The sequence below is a fragment of the Lycorma delicatula genome, chromosome 5 (assembly GCF_047948215.1).
Source record: "Lycorma delicatula isolate Av1 chromosome 5, ASM4794821v1, whole genome shotgun sequence".
In the NCBI taxonomy this organism is placed as follows: domain Eukaryota; kingdom Metazoa; phylum Arthropoda; class Insecta; order Hemiptera; family Fulgoridae; genus Lycorma; species Lycorma delicatula.
In genome coordinates this window covers 16,615,252-16,633,994 of record NC_134459.1, presented here as the reverse complement: position 1 = coordinate 16,633,994, position 18,743 = coordinate 16,615,252, and the positions used below count along the sequence as shown (strand labels likewise).

The 18,743-nt window shown below is 34.2% G+C and overlaps 1 protein-coding gene across 1 annotated transcript; it reads right to left on the bottom strand.

The window, feature by feature from the left end:
- Positions 1-756: 756 nt before the first annotated feature.
- LOC142324750 (uncharacterized) lies at positions 757-12,911 on the bottom strand. Its single transcript, XM_075365688.1, has 3 exons — positions 12,756-12,911; positions 9,416-9,605; positions 757-935 (listed from the first exon to the last, which is right to left on the bottom strand). Exons 2-3 carry the CDS (start codon positions 9,585-9,587, stop codon positions 862-864), a joined length of 246 nt encoding a protein of 81 aa, XP_075221803.1. The 5' UTR covers positions 9,588-9,605; positions 12,756-12,911; the 3' UTR covers positions 757-861.
- Between the last annotated feature and the right edge of the window lie 5,832 nt (positions 12,912-18,743).

The window sequence follows — 18,743 nt, the reverse complement described above, 5'->3', positions numbered from 1 at the left end:
CAAGCATTATAATAGTTAAAATCATCCCACACATGGAATTCCGTATAGGACTATGGTACGGAGTACACCATGACTTAAGCGCCTTGTACCATTTGTCTACAAGAAATTTAAAAAAAAAAAATTGTAAATCTTTAAATAATAACTTTCATGGTGTATTATAAATGTACTAAGATGAAGTCATAAACATTTATAAAATTTCAGATTCGGCTTAATTCATTTTTACTTGATTTATCACAAATATAGCTGAGCCATGATAATACAGTCAATTTGTAATCTGACCCACTTATTATGGTAGTAGTGGTGGTGGAGACAGCACGGTGAGAATGGGTTTTGAAGCATTTGGTTGAGTGATGTAAGCAGGGATTCATTCTGATGACAGTTCAGTGCACGTATGGTTATCATTGATACATGATATTACTGTCTGTCCAGTGTCATTCTAGTAAGTTTTTTGTTTCATAAAATGTCATAAGTTTTATCAGAATGGTGTCATCAACAATTAAGAAAAACTAGAACATTAAGCTTGAGTGACAAGTGGCAGATCATTCAAAGATTGGATCATAGTGAAGAGATAGGATTGAGGATTCAAAATAGGTCATTCAACTATTTACAATATTAAAAAAATGGTTTCCCAAATGTAGGACATTATACAATGGGTTTATCCAGGAAAATATTATTCCATAACTTTAACATTACCCTTGTAATTTATACAGAGCTGATATTATAAATTATTTTTCAAGACAAATAAAAAAATTGCAATTAGTATTATACATATAATTTATTGTACATTTTCACTAATGACAATATTAAAACAAAAAAAAAAAGAAGAAATCTATACAGACGACTTCAAAAATATTTTTCTAACTAATGATGACCGTGAGGACCATACCATTCTTCTCTGATTTTTTTCCATTTTAACTTATTTTCAGGTGAATTCACTGAAAAAAAAGAAGAATCATATTAACTGTCTTTTCTTGAAAAATATGATTACTTTTATATTAGTACTATGGATTTCAGCAGCATAAAATCTGTTTACAATTTAAGAAATAGACTAGGCATTGTCTATATACTGAATATATTAAATATTGTCAAAGCAGTTTATAACTTATTTTGAAAGGTTTATTAGCTGCTAACTTGGAAAATGGCAGCAGAGTTTAATTTGTCAGTATAACTAAAAAATGATAAAAGTTCAAACATTTTTTTTTACTTTAAGACTTGAAAACTATGCAAACAAAACAATTTTTTATATGACTTTTGGAAGTTAAAACTGATAAAAGATAATAATATACGAAGCCTATTCAGAAAATAACTGAATTTTATTTTCTTAATCTTTATTATTAATTTTACAGATTACTGGTCCTTGTCCCCTTCAAAATTTCCCTCTCCTATTCACACACTTTTCCCAGCAGTGTTTTCACTTCACAAAGCAGTTCAGTGGAGAAATGATCATTCCGAAGGAAGCGGCAAAATACTTGGGAATGTGCTCCATAGATCAAGGGGTTTCTCACTTCACATGCAGCAAGTGGTCATGAAGGCGGAAAGCATGTCCTTGGTATTGCTGAGACTTATGGCCAATGCCAGTCGGTGGTCCTAGGACATTCAAGTGCTGAATGCTGGACTCTACTGTGGTATCAATGATATTGTATGTGGCACCGGTATGGTGGAAGGCTTTTGAAGTGGGGAGAAATGCTCAGAGATTGAATTGCATATATAGGAGACTGACAATAAGGATCATGCCATTCTACTGGACTGCATCATTGGATGCCTCACTGGTGGTGGCTGGTATGCCGCCATCGGACCTGCTGGTCAAAGAGAAAAGAGATAGTGCTGAAGATGGTAAAGAGGAGGCGAGGGGCTGCATACTGACTGACTGGGAGGAGAGGTGGTGGAGTGCGAAAGAGGGGCACTGAACCTACACCTTGATCCTGGAGGTGGCTGCCTGGGTCAATAGACTGCATGGACAGGTGGACTTCTAGACGACTCAGTGGTTGTTCGGTCATGGGTCGTTTGGGGTTTACCTCTATAGGATTGGAAAGAGGCGCACAGAACTGTGCCAGTATTGTGATGACGTGGATATGGTGGAGCACACCTTTTTGTGTGACCAAGATGGAGGCAGGAGATACCACGAGGTGATTTGAACTCGCCGGGGGGGAGTTATGTGATTGATGCTCTCTTCTGGTGAGGGATGAACTGTATGTGCCTGGTGGTTTAAAAGGGTGCTATAGCAGAAACTAATAGAGGAGGACCACAAGGCGGACAACAGAGATGTCGGTTCAGGACAGCAATGGGCACCCAACCTTCAGTGGTGAGTGATGGGGTGCCTAGGCATTTTCATCGCTGCTGGCTCCTGTGGGATGTGTTCCTGCTGTCTGAGACCAGCATATAGTGTAAATTCAGAGCTGTAAATATCATAAATATTGTTAATTGTAAATAGTGACTGAATGTGTTATGTAAATCCTCCATAGAAATGGAAACAGGAGCACAGAGTTTGCCAGTACTGTGAGTACATGGATATGGTGAAGTGTGCCTTCTTTGTGTCCCAGAGGGAGGCAGGAGACACCGTATGGTGATTGAACTCACTGGTGGGAGAGTCATGCAGTTGATACTCTCTCCTGGTGAGGATGGACTGCGTGTGCCTGGTATTTTATAAGGGTCCTCCTACAGCAGAAACTAATGGGGACAAGGAGAGTTTGGTTGAATACGGCGGCGGGCGCCAGCCTCCGGGGGCAGGTGTGCCTTGGCATTGTCGTCACAAATGGCTCCCGTGGGACGCATTTCTGTTGTCTGAGGCTGGCATAACTATAGTGTAAATTCTGAACTGTATATATTATTAACTATAAATATTGAGTGTAAATAGTGTCTGAATGTGTTATGTAAATATTGATGTGAATGAGAAGTGTGCCTGTGACGCGGGTGGTGCTGATGTTATGCTTTTATGTGAATTCCAGCACCACCCTGCATGGAAAGAGTGGGATTTTAGTGGGTCCCACCACCAGACAGGCGGTGACCCCACACACCCAGTATGTGAGGGCTGCTGGGCGTTTGTTTCAGGCAAATTTTCCCATTTTCTATGGGAAAAAAGCAGTCTGCATAGGTTCATTTGAAATGACCTTTAAGGTCTGTGCGAATTTGCTTTAATGCTATCAATAGTCTCAGAATGGCATTCTTTCATCACTGATTTTAATTTCGGAAAAATTGCAAGGAGCCAGGTCTGGCAAGTAGGAAACTACTATGTGGATTTTTTCACATAACTGTTGTAAAATGTCTTGACAGATTGCATGGTTTCACCTTGAGGCAAGAATACAAAATGCACAATTACATTAAAATAAAAAAGAGCATCACTTCGACATTGGATTAAGACTGATGTACTTTCTTGGGATTTGGAGATCCTTTGTTAATCCATTCTGATGTTTGAACTTTTGTCTCAATGTTGTAGCCATAAATCCAGCTTTCGTCTCCCATTATGATTCTTTTCAGAAGTTGCCGACAAACATTCACTCGATGTTCTTTCTGTTGTTCGGTCATCAAATAAAAAGCAAACTTTACTGCAACTCGATACATGTTAAATTTTTCAGTCAAAATCTCACATGATCCAATCAAGAAGCTAACCTCTACTGCAAGTTCTCTGACATCGATCAACGATTTGCGTGCACCAGATCATTGATTTTCTGAATGTGGGTGTCATAATTGAAGTTAAAGGCCTTCATGGTTCAGGATTATTTTCAATTGAATGAAGACCACTTTTACATCATGAAAACCATTCAAAAAATAGCATACGACTGAGAGTATCATCTCTGTAAGTTTTGTCAAAAGTTAAAACGTTTCTGTGAAAGTTTTCCCCAGTTTCAAGCAAACTTTTATGTTGTACCGTACCTCCTGAAAATCCCACATTACAAAAATCACTACTACTAACACTTAAAACACATTGCACTCAAATAACAATAACATGAAAACTAAATGAGATATCAACAATCCAAGAACATGTAGTTACAGAGAAGGTAATGCGGAACACAACACTACCAACCTAAATACCACTAAATATTATTACTAAATAATAATATAATATTATAATTATTAATATAATAATATTAATATTATTTTATAAAATATTATTTAATTTATTATTAATAAATTATTTTTATGAATATTATTTTATTTTATTATAACATTAATATTATTACTAAATACCACTATTGGCATGTAATTAAAAATGTTTGGTTTTTTCGAACAGACCTCATATTAATAATTCGACAGAATTACTATGCTTAAAAACAATAAAGAGCTCCAATTAAATCACAGGTATTAATATAGTTGTCTATTTTTGGTCAGCAGTAATAATATTAAAGATGCTTTGGATTTTTTTTAGTCTTGATTAGATAACAAAAAATAAAGGTGAAAAATTAAGTTTACATGATTTTATATGTAACAAAATTTATTATTTTTTTTTATAGCCTTACACTTCTAAAATGTGAATTTATGGAAAATCAGTGATCAATAGCAGCATTAGTATGAAAATTTATTTTTATATTAGACTTTTTAACACTACAATAATAAAATAATGCTAAAAATTCTTTTTTCAAAGAATGTTTCAACACTTTTCTAATAATTTTATTTCTTTAAAACAGCTCTTTTAAAGGTAATTATTATTTTTTATTACTGCTTATTTTTAATATATTAATAAAATTAGTCTACTAAAAACAAATACAGGTGCTGATGATGCCTCCTTGACTGAAAAGGTTGATCAAGTCAAAGATGGAATAAACATAATCAAACATTTATGTCAAATTTCAACTTTTTCATGTGTTATGAGGAAAAAACTCTAAAAATAATGATGAATATCCTCCTCCTCTAAATCCGAACGACTTAAAACTTAATCATGCTATGTACAACTTTCTACGACTACTGTAAAAAATTCCCCTTCTTTTTTGTCCAAAATTTAATGCCATCAATGAACAACACAAATAGAAATTTTTGAGCCATTTTAAAGAATTTATGTTGAGCCAGTTCAGATATTAATTCAGGCTAACACATCTGGAAATTTTTATAACTTTTTTTATTCTTTTTCCGAGGGGGGGGACTTGAAATTGACATATGAAAAAACTAAATATCCAAAATTTTGGCAGATTGCTATAGTCTCTGAAGATATTTTTTTAATGAACAATAAAATAGAACAGCATCAACTATAAGAATAATTTTTATATAAAAATGTTTTTTTAAATTCATTAAATCATATACAAATAGGATGATGGTGAGAAATACAGGGTCCGGCATATAAACCTGACGACTTTTGAGGGATTATAATAAAACTGTGTTTCCTACTATTAAAACATTTTTTTTTTGTCTTCAGTCATTTGACTGGTTTGATGCAGCTCTCCAAGATTCCCTATCTAGTGCTAGTCGTTTCATTTCAGTATACCCTCTACATCCTACATCCCTAACAATTTGTTTTACATATTCCAAACGTGGCCAGCCTACACAATTTTTTCCTTCTACCTGTCCTTCTAATATTAAAGCGACTATTCCAGGATGCCTTAGTATATGGCCTCTCTTCTTTTAACTATATTTTTCCAAATGCTTCTTTCTTCATCTATTTGCTGCAATACCCTTCATTTGTATCCACCCATCTGATTTTTAACATTCTCCTATAGCACCACATTTCAAAAGCTTCTAATCTTTTCTTCTCAAGTACTCCGATTGTCCAAGTTTTACTTCCATATAAAGCGACACTCCAAACATATACTTTCAAAATTAAAACATTTAATATATCAAATTAAAGATCAATTTTTGCAATTTATAGTGAATTACTTACATAATTTTTTTTAATTTGAATATTATGTTGTCCAAATGTTTTCCATTACTCATCACACACTCACTTAACCTTCTAAAATTTGACATTGCTCGCTCAATCATCACTTGTGAAACTGCCTCAATTTCTTGTTGAATGGCCTCCTTGAGTTCTGCAATTGACTGTGGTCGACTACTAAAGACTTTATGTTTGAGATACCCCCACAGAAAAAAATCACAAACAGCCAGATCAGGTGAACGAGCTGGCCAAGGAATGTCGCCAAATCAGGAAATCAAACGTCCAGGAAAGGTTTCTCGCAGAACATCCATTGCGATTCTTGCCATACGGGCGGTGGCACCATCCTGTTGAAACCAAATTTCATGTCCTTGAAGGTCATTCAGTTTCGGTCGCAGAAATTAATTCAACATTTTTACTTATCGATGAGATGTTACTATTACTCTGCGATTTAACTCCTCAAAAAAATATGGGCCAATTATACCGAACTTTGAAACAACACACCACACTGTAACATATTGACTGTGAAGTGGTTTTTCGAGAATTTGCTGTGGATATGCGAATCCCAGTAACGGTAATTTTGTTTATTCACAAATCCTGACAGATGAAAATGTGCCTCGTCACTTAAAGAATAATGGCATCCTGGTGGACATTTTCGAGGGTGACCTCGCAAGCTGCTTTGCGAGACGCCCAATCATTTGCATTAAGTTGCTGCACTAACATCATCTTACAAGGATGGAATTTCAGGTCGGCATGAAGAATTTGTCGTACACTTCGATCAGAAATGGAATGGCTAGCGCAGCAACATGTCTCGTTGCTGAACGTCGTGGAGACCACGTAACAGCTAACCTTACAGCGTTAATGTTTCCAGGTGTTCTCACAGTCCGTTTTCGTCCTGTTGATTTCATTTTTAAAGCAGATGATGTGTTCCTAAAATTCTTCACTCAGATTATTAACATCCATTACCTTACATTTTGAGTAAATGTTGGAAGGGGCCGCCATCTTCTTGAATACAAGCTTCAATTCTTTTTACAGCGTTTCTTGCCACAAACTTTTTTCGAGGTTGTGGCTGGATATTTAATACAGCTTCTTCAATATTGAATTTCAATTGTTCAAGTGTTCGTGGTTTGTTGCTGTAGGGTTTTTCTTTGAGGTAACCCCGTAGAAAAAAATCCGCCGCAGTGAAACCTGGAGATCTTGGTGGCCACAAGCTTCGACCGATAACACGATTACCAAAGAATTCCTCAACGAAATCAGAAGTTGAACCTGCGTAGTGCGATTACACACCGTCATGTTGTAGCCAGCAGTGCCTGTCTTCCTCTTCCAAGAGTGCAATGAACTGAAATAAAATACCCTGATATCGTTCTGCATTCATGGTGCACTCGAAAAAAATAAAACCGTGATATCACGCACCACACGCTTAACTTCTGCAGGTGTAATTGTTTTTCGTGATAAACGTAGGGATTTTCAGCACTCCAAATTCTACTGTTTTGGCTGTTTACATAGTCATCCAAATGAAACAGTGGTTCATCTGTGAAAAATAACGAATCCATAACATTAATTCCCTCACGCAGGAATCGATGGAACCATTGACAATATTGAAGCCGTTTTTCTTTGTCGGGCTCAAGAAGTCGATGAACCGTTTGAATGCGATAAGGTCGTAATTGTAATTATTTGGTCGCCTGATGAACAGTCGATTTAGACAAATTAATTTCAGCAGACAAACGTCTGATCGATTTATTTGGTGAGGCGAGTAATCGGTCTTTGATTTCAGTGATTGCATCTGTATTCAACACTGACGCATATATTTTGTGTTCCTTGTTATTAATAGAACCAGTCTCTCTAAATTTTGCAATTAACCTTACTGATCTTCTGTTAGGAGCTGGTTTATCTGGGTACTTATGGCAAAACAAATCTTCCACTGCAATCACTGATTTCATACTGAAGTACGACTCGACAATGAAAACACGTTCATCTAGCGAAAGCACCATCTTGTCTCTAGCAATACACTGAACGTTATGATTGCATTGTTGTTACTATCGGTAGTGTTCTACTGCATCGCCGCGATGTTCAGATGTTGGACGAATCCATTTCAGTAACGAGTAGGACAGTAAGCTTGACTTTTGAAATTTCATGGATGAGTGATTGATGGGTTGCGTTTTATATGGGACACCTTGTATAGAAGAAATGGACAGTAAGTGAATTTAAAAAAAGAAGAAAAGTTGAATAAGGCTTGAATTTAAAGATAATGTTGTTTGTGATTATGACACTAGTGAACTTTACATATTTTTCTAGAAACCACTTTTTCTGAACTGGTGGAAGTCCTCAGTACCTGTCAAATTATCTGATCGACTAGTTTTGGATTTAAAATGTTCAGAAACATCTTCTGCATAATATAGAGTGAAATAATAAAAAAAAAGATGTACTTTTTACTTTCTTGTTTACTGATATAGCTCTAGAAGAGAAACTATTGTAATCAATTCAGTATGGCTGTATGTAGTTTTCACTGGATCTTGATGTTTTTACACCTAAGGAACTCAAAAAACCGGATGGAAATTTTCTGGAGGTTAATGTTTGTATGTACGTAGTGTTGGCCTCTACATCACCTTATATCTCCAGAACTAATGGACCAATTTTGACTAAACCTGGTCGGATTATGTATATACATGGGTCATTGATGCCATTAAATTTTCAACTTAAAAGGCCAAGGCAGTGAGGCTGTAGAGCAAGGACACCCTCAGTATCTCAAGATTTTGCATAACTAATGTCATATTTTTCTTAAGCACATTTGTTAACAAAAAATAACAATATTTGCAAAAAAATATTTTTGTAAAATCACAGCCCTGCCCCAAAAAATGCTGTTGTATTGTCTGCTATGTTGTGACATCACAGGTGAGTGGTAGGATTAAATAAATTAATAATATTTGAAGTATAAAAAAGTAATTCGGTCTGGCTGGGTCTTGAACTCAATCGCCTAGATGATTTGGTATCTAGTGCGTTATGCCTTGTGGCTACACCAGTCTGCCAACTGTAAAAGCAAAATTTGTTATACAAGTTGTGAAGTTACATTAGTTTAATTAGTGTCAACCATTGCTGCTAGTAATGCCATATCCACACGAATTAAATACAGTATGCACACACTTTAGTTAGAATCATTGAATTAAATAAATGAAAAAAAATATTATATTTAAATAAAACGATAAATATTTTAAATTAAATTGTGTGTGTAAGCCATGCGTCAGAAACAAATGTTTTTTTTTTGTATATAATGAAAAGATAACAAAAATTTGATTAAAAACAATATATTTGTTTAAGTAGTGAAACACAGCCATAAAAATACCTTTCTGATTCTATTCTTGTCTACTTTATGCACCGATTATAAAATTGCATGATCTTTTAATTTCATATAATTCCTTAAATAATTATCACCTCTACCAAAGAGAATTACATTCAGTAATATCCTGACTTTGGCCAGCTCTCCTACCTTTAATTTTTTTTTTCCTTATAATCACCTGTTTTTGAAGCCTATACGGTAGATATAACACCTAACCTTTAACTTTCAGAGCCCTCTTATAGATAGCTACTCTGTAATAAGAAAGAAATGAAGTTTATACATACCTCCTTTTGATATTTTGTAATATAAAGGAACTGTAAGTGCGACAGCAATTAAATAATATTTCAATACCCATCCCTTTTCAAAATAATGTTTGTATGGAAACTGGGCCAATACTGCTGAATGTGTATAAGGATATATCATAGGTCTTCCTTCAACCTTTGGTTTATCAGCCATGATGTTATAATAAACCTTCTGAAAAAAAGAAAACACAAGTATAAATAGTATAAAAAATATCAATCCAACATAGTAAAGTAAAGGAAGTTTTGGTCTGGCCCTTTGCATGAACAATTTGGGAACTCTTTTAAAATACTTTTTTGCTAAAGAAATAAACTAAATTCATATTAAAAAAAATTAAGCTACATTCTATGAAATTTAAGCTTTAAATTTTATCAAGCTTAATAGCTGGAAGCAAAAAAATTCTACCTGATAATTTGATTTAAAGTTCATCAATTTGGTGTGCAAGTAAGCTTTTAGATGATTATATACAATAAGGAACTCACCTCTGATTTTAATGAAATTTGGAATATACCTTATTTAGGACCCTAGTTATATGTTACAACACCTTTCATCTGAGTTGGCCCTCATAAGTTACACAGTAACCAAATATTTTGTAATTCAGCACTCTACAAGTAAAATATATATTATTTTCAAACTAAATAATTGGTAATTGTATATAAATATTGACTCAGCCTAAAATTTAGTCAATTTAATACTGAAGGTTAAATAGATGAGTTCAGCAAGAGAAGCTAGCGTTAGGTTTGTTATGTTGATATCACACAAATTTCAGTCATGGAATATTGTTAGTTACTTAACTGAATTAAATTTTACAGAAACTAAGTTATTTACAATGTAAATAATGTATATTGCATTTAACCTAACTTAATTTAGTCCAAAAATGTATATTATTTTTGTACACTGATGAATTACAAAAATTTTTGTGAGGGTACTATATAACTTACAAGGGACATAACTTCGCCGAGAGGCGTTTCCAATGGGTAATTTCAATTGCAATGAATAATTAGATCCTAAATAAGGTAGATTCCAAATTTCATCAAAATTGTAGGCGAGTCCCTAATTATACATAATTACAGCTTTTATTCTATAAAAAAAAAAAAAAAATTGTAATAAGTCAATAATTTTAATTCCACTAGAATAAATTAGCATGAGAATAACTGTTTATTTCAAAATTATGTAAGTCTTATTCTACCGCTGAGCAGCTGTCACAAAGTAAACAGTAACAATTTGGAACTCAGTGATTCCTGAAAATTATTGTTGGGTTAGGAGTTAATGTATCAGTTGCACATGATTAATTTCTTGGATTATAATAGGTAGAAAATCTGTAAAGAATGAGAGAAATGGAATTCACTAAGGCAGGTACGTATTTTGTGAATTGTGTAATAATTTTTTTATATATAAAATGTATTTATCTTAATATTACTTCAATTGTTTAAATAATTAATACGGATTTCAGACATATCTATTTTTTATCTTATAATTTATTTTTCTGTTTATAATTTATCTTATGACTTGATATATATATATATTTATATATATATATATATATATATATATATATATATATATATATAATATAATATAATTTACTATTATGTATGAGTCAGAATAAAATATTTATTTTATTATAGAGGCACTGTAAAATCTCTAAGAGCATAAATCAAACTATTATATGATTATACGGCTAAGGATTAAAAGAGTACTTATGCTGTTTAAAGCAGTGCTTATGTTTCATAAAATTTTATATAACTTACTTCTCAAAGTTTTCTTACTTTTAACCACGATTGGAAAATTTAAATTATAAAACTAATCTGAAACAACAGCAACACAAAATTTTATTTATTAAATAAAAGAGATTTAGTAAATCTAAAAGAACTGAACCACAGCAAGAACATACTCCAAGAAAAACTTGCGCATAATGATGTGCCCAGAAGAAACTCATGGGGTATAAGGAATCAGGAATTGGTTTTTGGATGCAATACAGTATATATTTTTCTGATCTATCCAATTGGTTTCCTATGTGCAAAGTTTGATTTCATGGACCAGATTAGAAAAGCTCCTAGCATGTTTGTGTTAAGTGATAAGGTGAAAGTATGGAGTGCTAACTCTTCTGAGATAACAAAGATTAATGTGATTTCTGGAAAAGTTACCTGTGAGATAACACAACTGAAAGAATATGAAGGAAAATTATGAAGCTATTGGTAAACCAATTACCTGAAAAAACTTCATTTTTCAGCATAATGCATCATTATTGTCATGGATGCCAGCGATAAGTTTAAACAAATTACAGGTGACCACAAAGTTCTATTTCATGATACAACACACAAATTATCTGAAACGACTACTATTTTTTTAAAAATATGTTAGCACTTAATGCTTGAAAATTATTTTAATCATCTGCTTCAACTGAATGGTATGAAATCAATTGTCTTTTTACAACAAAACAGAGTTCCAGCTTGTTATGCTAGTTGGTAAAGGTCTTTTAAAATTAATATTTTGAAGAGTGGTGGATTAGTTGGGGCTCTGAAAATCTGTGACAACTCCCTTTGGGGAAAAATACAAAAAATTTCCCATTTACAACTGAGGGATGTAGATAACCTGAAAAATGCTGTCAGAGGCTGTTTTTACAATCCTTAACATGCAAGAGAATGTCTAAAAGCAGTCTGCTAATAAAACCGTGGTGTTAAATGGAGGGGTATGTATGCAGATACATTTTAAAGTAAGTTTTATACATAAAAATATTATAATCTAATATCAAACAATTCATGTTTTTCCCCTTTATATGGAAAGGGTCTACGTATAATGCATCATGGCTAGCCATTTGACTGGTTACAAGTATCAAGAAAACAGTTAAGAAATTAATTAGAAGAATCTGATTATTTCATTATTTGGAAGACTAATGGAATTACTTTAACCGTTTTAAAAGACACGAAATAAGCCCACAAACAAAAACTAATTTGTTTCACACTGCATTCGATTCGGATGTGGTTGAAATGCCGTAAATTTTCAGCACTAACAATTTCACAATCTAGGTATATAAGTTCTATTTATATATTGATATATAATATCAACTAAAATCTCTTTTCAGTAAGGAACTGCTTACTCTTATATAAAAAAAATACATTTACTCTTAGGTAGCCATTTTCGGCTCAATAACAAGGACCAATTTCTTTTTTACCAATTTCACATTAAAAAAGAAATCTCTTCACACATTTTTATGTTGCATTAAAGAACATAGACACGAGTTCCATAAATAAAGTCTCAGAAAAATAGCTTAAACTGTAACAGAGTAATAAAGTTAAATAATCTGCATGTAAAAATACTTACCTAGAACTGACTGAAGTTAAGAGACATAGGTCAACCATACCAACATCAATTCTGGTAGCAAGAAAAAAAATTCTTTTGAACAATTCATCATCTTCCTTTTTAAGCAGCGTTTTTGAAGTATAAGTATTTATAATTGTAATCTGTACAGCCAAATTTAATCATAAAATATCAAATTATTGCATGTTATCTATATATTGATAAAATAATATCTTAATTCTTAACATGATGATTGAAATTTCATTTAATGAATCGTATAAGTACGCATGAAATAAACGATTTTGTCAGTTTACAAATGGTCCAAATTATGTTTTATGGATTCAAAAATTTAGTTAGCCGAGATGAAACAAAGCGGTAATTCAAAAGATTGTAAGAACAAACTAGTTTTCAAACATTAATTTTTGTAGTGATCAAATATGAATTAACATTAGTCTTAGAATAGTGAAATATTTCAGACATATTTTATTTGTAGCAGTCATATACTCTTCTTTTTATTATAATTCAGAAATATCTAATACATTTTATTTCTCAGTGATTATGTCTGGAATGAATACTAGGAAAATATTTCTTTTACAAAAACACAAGTACTCATCAAAATAAACCAATCGCAAAAATATGTATGTTTTGATTAAATTTTTTTTAAAAATGCAAACTATATTTATATATCAAAGCACTTCCATAAAAATGAAGTTAGTGTGGGAATGATCTTGAGAAATTAAGGTGTAAGTATGAGGACGAGTGAAAAATTATCTTCATTTTCACAATAACACTCCTTCAAGGTTGAAATACTTATCTTCTGCGCATGCGTGCTTAGAAATGCTTCGTCTGCGGTCACGTACGCAAAATTTGATTCCGTTCGTGTCATTTGCCTACCGGTTATTGCAGTGTAAATATGTCTATTCCGTTAGCAGTTTGTACCAAGATGGAACAGTGAGTTGTGATCCGATTTCTCTGGACGGAGAGTGTAAAAGGGGTTGAAATTCATCGTAGACTTTTATCATAATACAGAAACATCCATCCAGCCTAATTCCATAGGGTAAGACATCCGCCTTGTGCTGATCCCGATCGCCGCACCACTTCCTCCGTTCCTTGCCCTAATGGGCTTTACCGGAGGTCATTTTCTACACCCTCAATATGTGATTACATATTTCAGTTATCAGAACGGGCTCTATCAGGATGTACTGATGTAAATGTCTTGAAAGACACTTCCATCGATTTTGAAACCAATCAACTAACAAAAGATAAGTTTCACTCACCTAAACCGAATCAAAAACTTGATAACCAATAAAAATTTACGAATTGAACTATAACAAAATAATCTTGTATCCTCAAAAATTGTTCGCAACATCGCAATTTTTTGACCTACCATACGAATGCTTCCAAAATTACCTAATTAATCAAAATTAATTAATTAAATTATAAATCAACCCACGAACATAACAAACATCAACCGGCCACAAGTGCCGAATGCGCGTATTCTGGCGGAAAAGCATTCAAAGGGTCTTTAGCCACTCAGGCTACTATTCTACAGTAAACACCCTTTACAATCCTTTCGAGCGCCAAAAACTTTAAAATCTTTCAACAATGCGCCACTCATCTCTACTAACTGTTCAGTTTTTTTTTTAACCTCCGGGACCCACTGTTAGGTATTACTTCAGAGGATGAGAAGAATTACAAATTTGTAGCATGTGAAAATGCCATGTCTGACCGGGATTCGAACCCGGGACCTCCGGATGAAAGGCCGAGACTTTCATCTGGATTTACGGGCTAACAGGGAGTTGGCCCTCAGATCAAGACTTGAACCAATACCCTCAAGCTCTCTAACCATCTCTGCACACCTAAACTAAAATTTTGAGCAGATCTACAACACATGATGTTCATCATCCGATACTAAGTATTGAGGACATTACCCCGTGTCAGTTAAACCAAACCGAGCCAGCCTGTCTCGAAATGCGCTATGCCCTGAAAAGAACAGAGTCGCATGTCGATTTGGGGAAATCCATGAGACGACTCCCAACATCATTATGCATGGAAAGAGACCATCTGCATGGAGAGTATACTGCCCATCTGCCATCTGATCCCACCTGTTCTGCCAAATACCAAAACTTTTCTCTTCTATTTCCTGAATACGCTAAGCGGTCAGTTCACCCGACTTCTTTGTCGCATAATGTAACTGACGTTCCGACGCAAGAAGGTCAATTGTTTTAAGACCCATAATCACTAGAACTGCCACAAGTGAAATAGACCTTAGTCCCCGTTACAATAAGTAACAGGAGACGCTGAGCCCTCAACAGAATATCACGGTAGCTTTTATACCTCATTCTGTTTGCCCAAACAGGTGCTGTGTAAAGCATACACCTCACATACACCTTTATACAAAATTTTCATTGTTTTAAAATTTAGACCCCAATCGGGATGGACCACCTACGAATGCCGAAGAAGTCATAACACGCTTTCTTAGCAATACTCTGTAAATGCTACTTGAATCTAAAATTCTCATCATGAAGCACATCCAAATACCGTTGCAACGAGACATAACGAATAGGATGGCCGGTCATCGAAACATGGGCTCACTGCGTAGCTCCCAAACGGTCCTTCAGCAGCATCACGGTGGTTTTTTCAGTGTTAAATACCATTTTGTGTTGATTGCTCCACACATCTAGTCCTTTACATGCTTGAGTTGCCCGGAATTCAACCTTGTTCCACAAGTTTCCTTTACCAGCAGAAGCCCATCATTGGCATAATAGGAAACCTCAACCGCATGAGAGGGACTCAACTCCACAACCCAAAGCAGAGGCCCCAGCACACTGCCTTAGGAACATCCCCTGGACAGCATCTTACTCATCTCAGTGCCAACATCACGAAGCACTACATACAAGTTACAAAAGTAACTTTGTACCACTCCGATATCATCATGCATACACCCCACCATTGAAATTGATACAAGGCAGAGGGCCACCACAACTTGATAAGTGCCCTGGATATATCCAGGAAATAAGCAGAGTCGGAGTTAGTAACGATGTCAGTAACTTTTAAAATTGCATCCTCTGTACCTTTCCCTGGTCGAAAGCCATTCTGGTTCATCAAAAGATTTTGCGAGGCCAATTTTCAATTAATATGCAACTACAGCACCTTCTCAAACACCTTACCAAGCATTGGAAGAAGTATCAGAGGCCGGTACAACAAACACACAGTAGAATTCTTGTCACCACTTTTAAAAAGAAGCTTAATCACACCTCTTTCCCAACAAAGCAGAAAATAGTCTGCAAATAGCATTCTATTCAGAACCTTCATTATTGTACCTATGCTTATGCCCAACAAGTGAACAAAAGTTCCACAGTGATTCCATCATACTCAGGAGCCTTATGCCTTGCAAAACTACAAACAACCTGCCGCACCTCAGCCTCATTAGTCTCCAAAGATGCTACACCTGAAAGAGAACAAGCGACCTCACACCTAACGCATAGGTGATATTGACACTCACCCACCACATCATCATCTGGCAGTAAATCATTCAACAGTATGCAGTATCTCTATCCTGTCAATCAGTACACCTTGCTGGGTCAAGAAAGCAGACAGAAGAATATCTTTCTTTCATTTATCTCCCAAAATCCTATGAACAACACCCCAGGAATCCTTATTACGAAAGAACACCAAGAATTTGTTTTTGTTGTTTGAATCATATGAAAATACCAGGTCCTCAAATACCTATACTCAGAAGCGAGTTCTACTTGTCGCTCAGGGTCACCCTCACATTTAGAAGCTCGCCTAAGACGATTTACAAACCGCTTTAGATCAGAAAACTCTCTTGTTCAACATGGAGCAATTCTCTCCTGACCAACTTGTTGAATTTTGAACCTCCTTACACCCCAGTTCTTACTCCCTCTGACTTTCATCTGTTTTGGCCACTGAAGTATGTTTTGCAAAGACACTGATTTACCACAGACTTAGATGTGAAGGTTGCAGAGCAAAAGTGGCTAAGCGACCAACCGAAAACCTTCTTCTTGGATGGAATATACAGACTTGTGGACAAAGTGCATTGACAAGGTAGTTGAATAGGTAGGAAAATGTAGAATGTAGAAAAAATACACAAGGGGTTCAACATGATTAAACCCCTTATCTAGGTATACTGAAGAACAAAATGTGTAGGTAATTTTTGATTCGCTTTTGTAAATAAAAAAACCTCACAAACCAGAATCATCTGAGAAAAAAAAATACTACAGGAAAAAGTTTTCCTTATTTCCCATTTCTTTTTAAGAAAATAATGTCAGAAACAAAATCATTGTCACTTAACGAAAGATTAATGTTTGTAAACAATTAGGCTATTAAAATAACAAAAGCATGACAAGAGATAATCTTACAGTGAAGTCTATTTATTCTTTCATCTGAGAAAGAATAAATAAAATATTTTCAATGAAACAAGAGGAAGAAGAAAAATAATTTTTTTTAATATACTGTTTTATTTACAGTTTCCTAAACAATGAAACTATAAATAAATTGTATATAGTAATAATAATGTGAAAGAGAGGCATCCAATGATACCTACCAACACAATACAATGAAAGTCTGAACAAAGTGCAATACAACAAAATTATAATGAATAAAAATATAACTACTAATGCACACAAAGTCCATAACAAATTGCACATAATTCAACAAGTAATTATAAATAGCAACAAGGATAAATGGTCAACATAATATAGCTATAAAAAACAACAAAATTAAATTGTTAACAATACAGAGCAAGTAAATGAGTTTAACGAATAGTCATAAGTCATTTATGAAAAGAAACAAAGTCAAAACTACAAAAGAAATTAATTCAGTAAACATAAGTAGTTCGTAATTCATAAACAATGAAATAAAAGAAATCATATTATTAAGTTAAAGTAATCTATAAACAGCAATCAGAAAAACTTCACTAAGAAAAGGATGATATTCACTATGAAAAGGATGCACAATAGTGGTAGCGTCTCAACCTTTCATCCGGAGGTCCTGGGTTCAAATCCAAGTCAGGCATGGCATTATTCATATGCTACATTTCCATATCCCACACACAAGCTTCAAGCTTACGTGGTGATATTATCAAGCAAAAAAAAAAAAAAAATAGTCTAGATTCAATACATGCATGGTTTTTAAGTGTGTTAAGCTTAAGTACGTTCTTTAAGCTTAGCATCAGTAAATTTCTTTTCGAATAGGTAGCTCCCTATGTAATTATGAATCTCCTTATCCTTCGCAAATTATGGCGCCTCTGATATGTTCCTCAGCATTTTGTTCTGCAATCAATGGATGATGTTGATACTGCTCTTGCTTGCCATACCCTAAAGTTGTATCTTATATTGGCTTTGGCTTTGAAAATGCCTTACACAAAGAAAGATCTTGCTTAGGTGTGCAGCAAACAGTTCTACCTTTTGACAATCACTATAAGTCAATTCATTTGGCACCCTTAATTGTGGAAATGAGTGTGGAGGCTGACAAAGTCTCTTGCAATGAATTTTCATTATCCGAAGGGGAAAGACTTTCCATGTAATGTGTAAATGTTTCATTTTTTATAGTCTTTATCAGCCTATATAGCCTTTCAAAATTTTCTTTAAGTGGGAATAAGATTTATCATTTCTCTTGGATAGTCTGTGCCTTACCATCCCCCATGCTTCCCCTCAGGAGTTGAGTGTCAAGCTGCCTCCTGCGTAGCTGAGATCAGTTGCTGGGTCAATCCTGGGTAAAAATGCAAAAATCAGAAAACACTAAATTAAAATAATGTGTACTTACAAATAGTTGCCCAATTTGTTTGTATATACTTCATAATTTATAGAGATCAATAATAACTTTGAATGTTTATTCACTTGCTCTGAACTTGACACAAAATTCAGAAACAATTAAAACAGTTGAATTTGAATTAGATCAATTTTAAATTTTTCTACACCAAACCTCAGGATATTCTTATGATTTTTCATTCCTTAGATTATTAGCCAAACAATGACAATTTTTTTATAA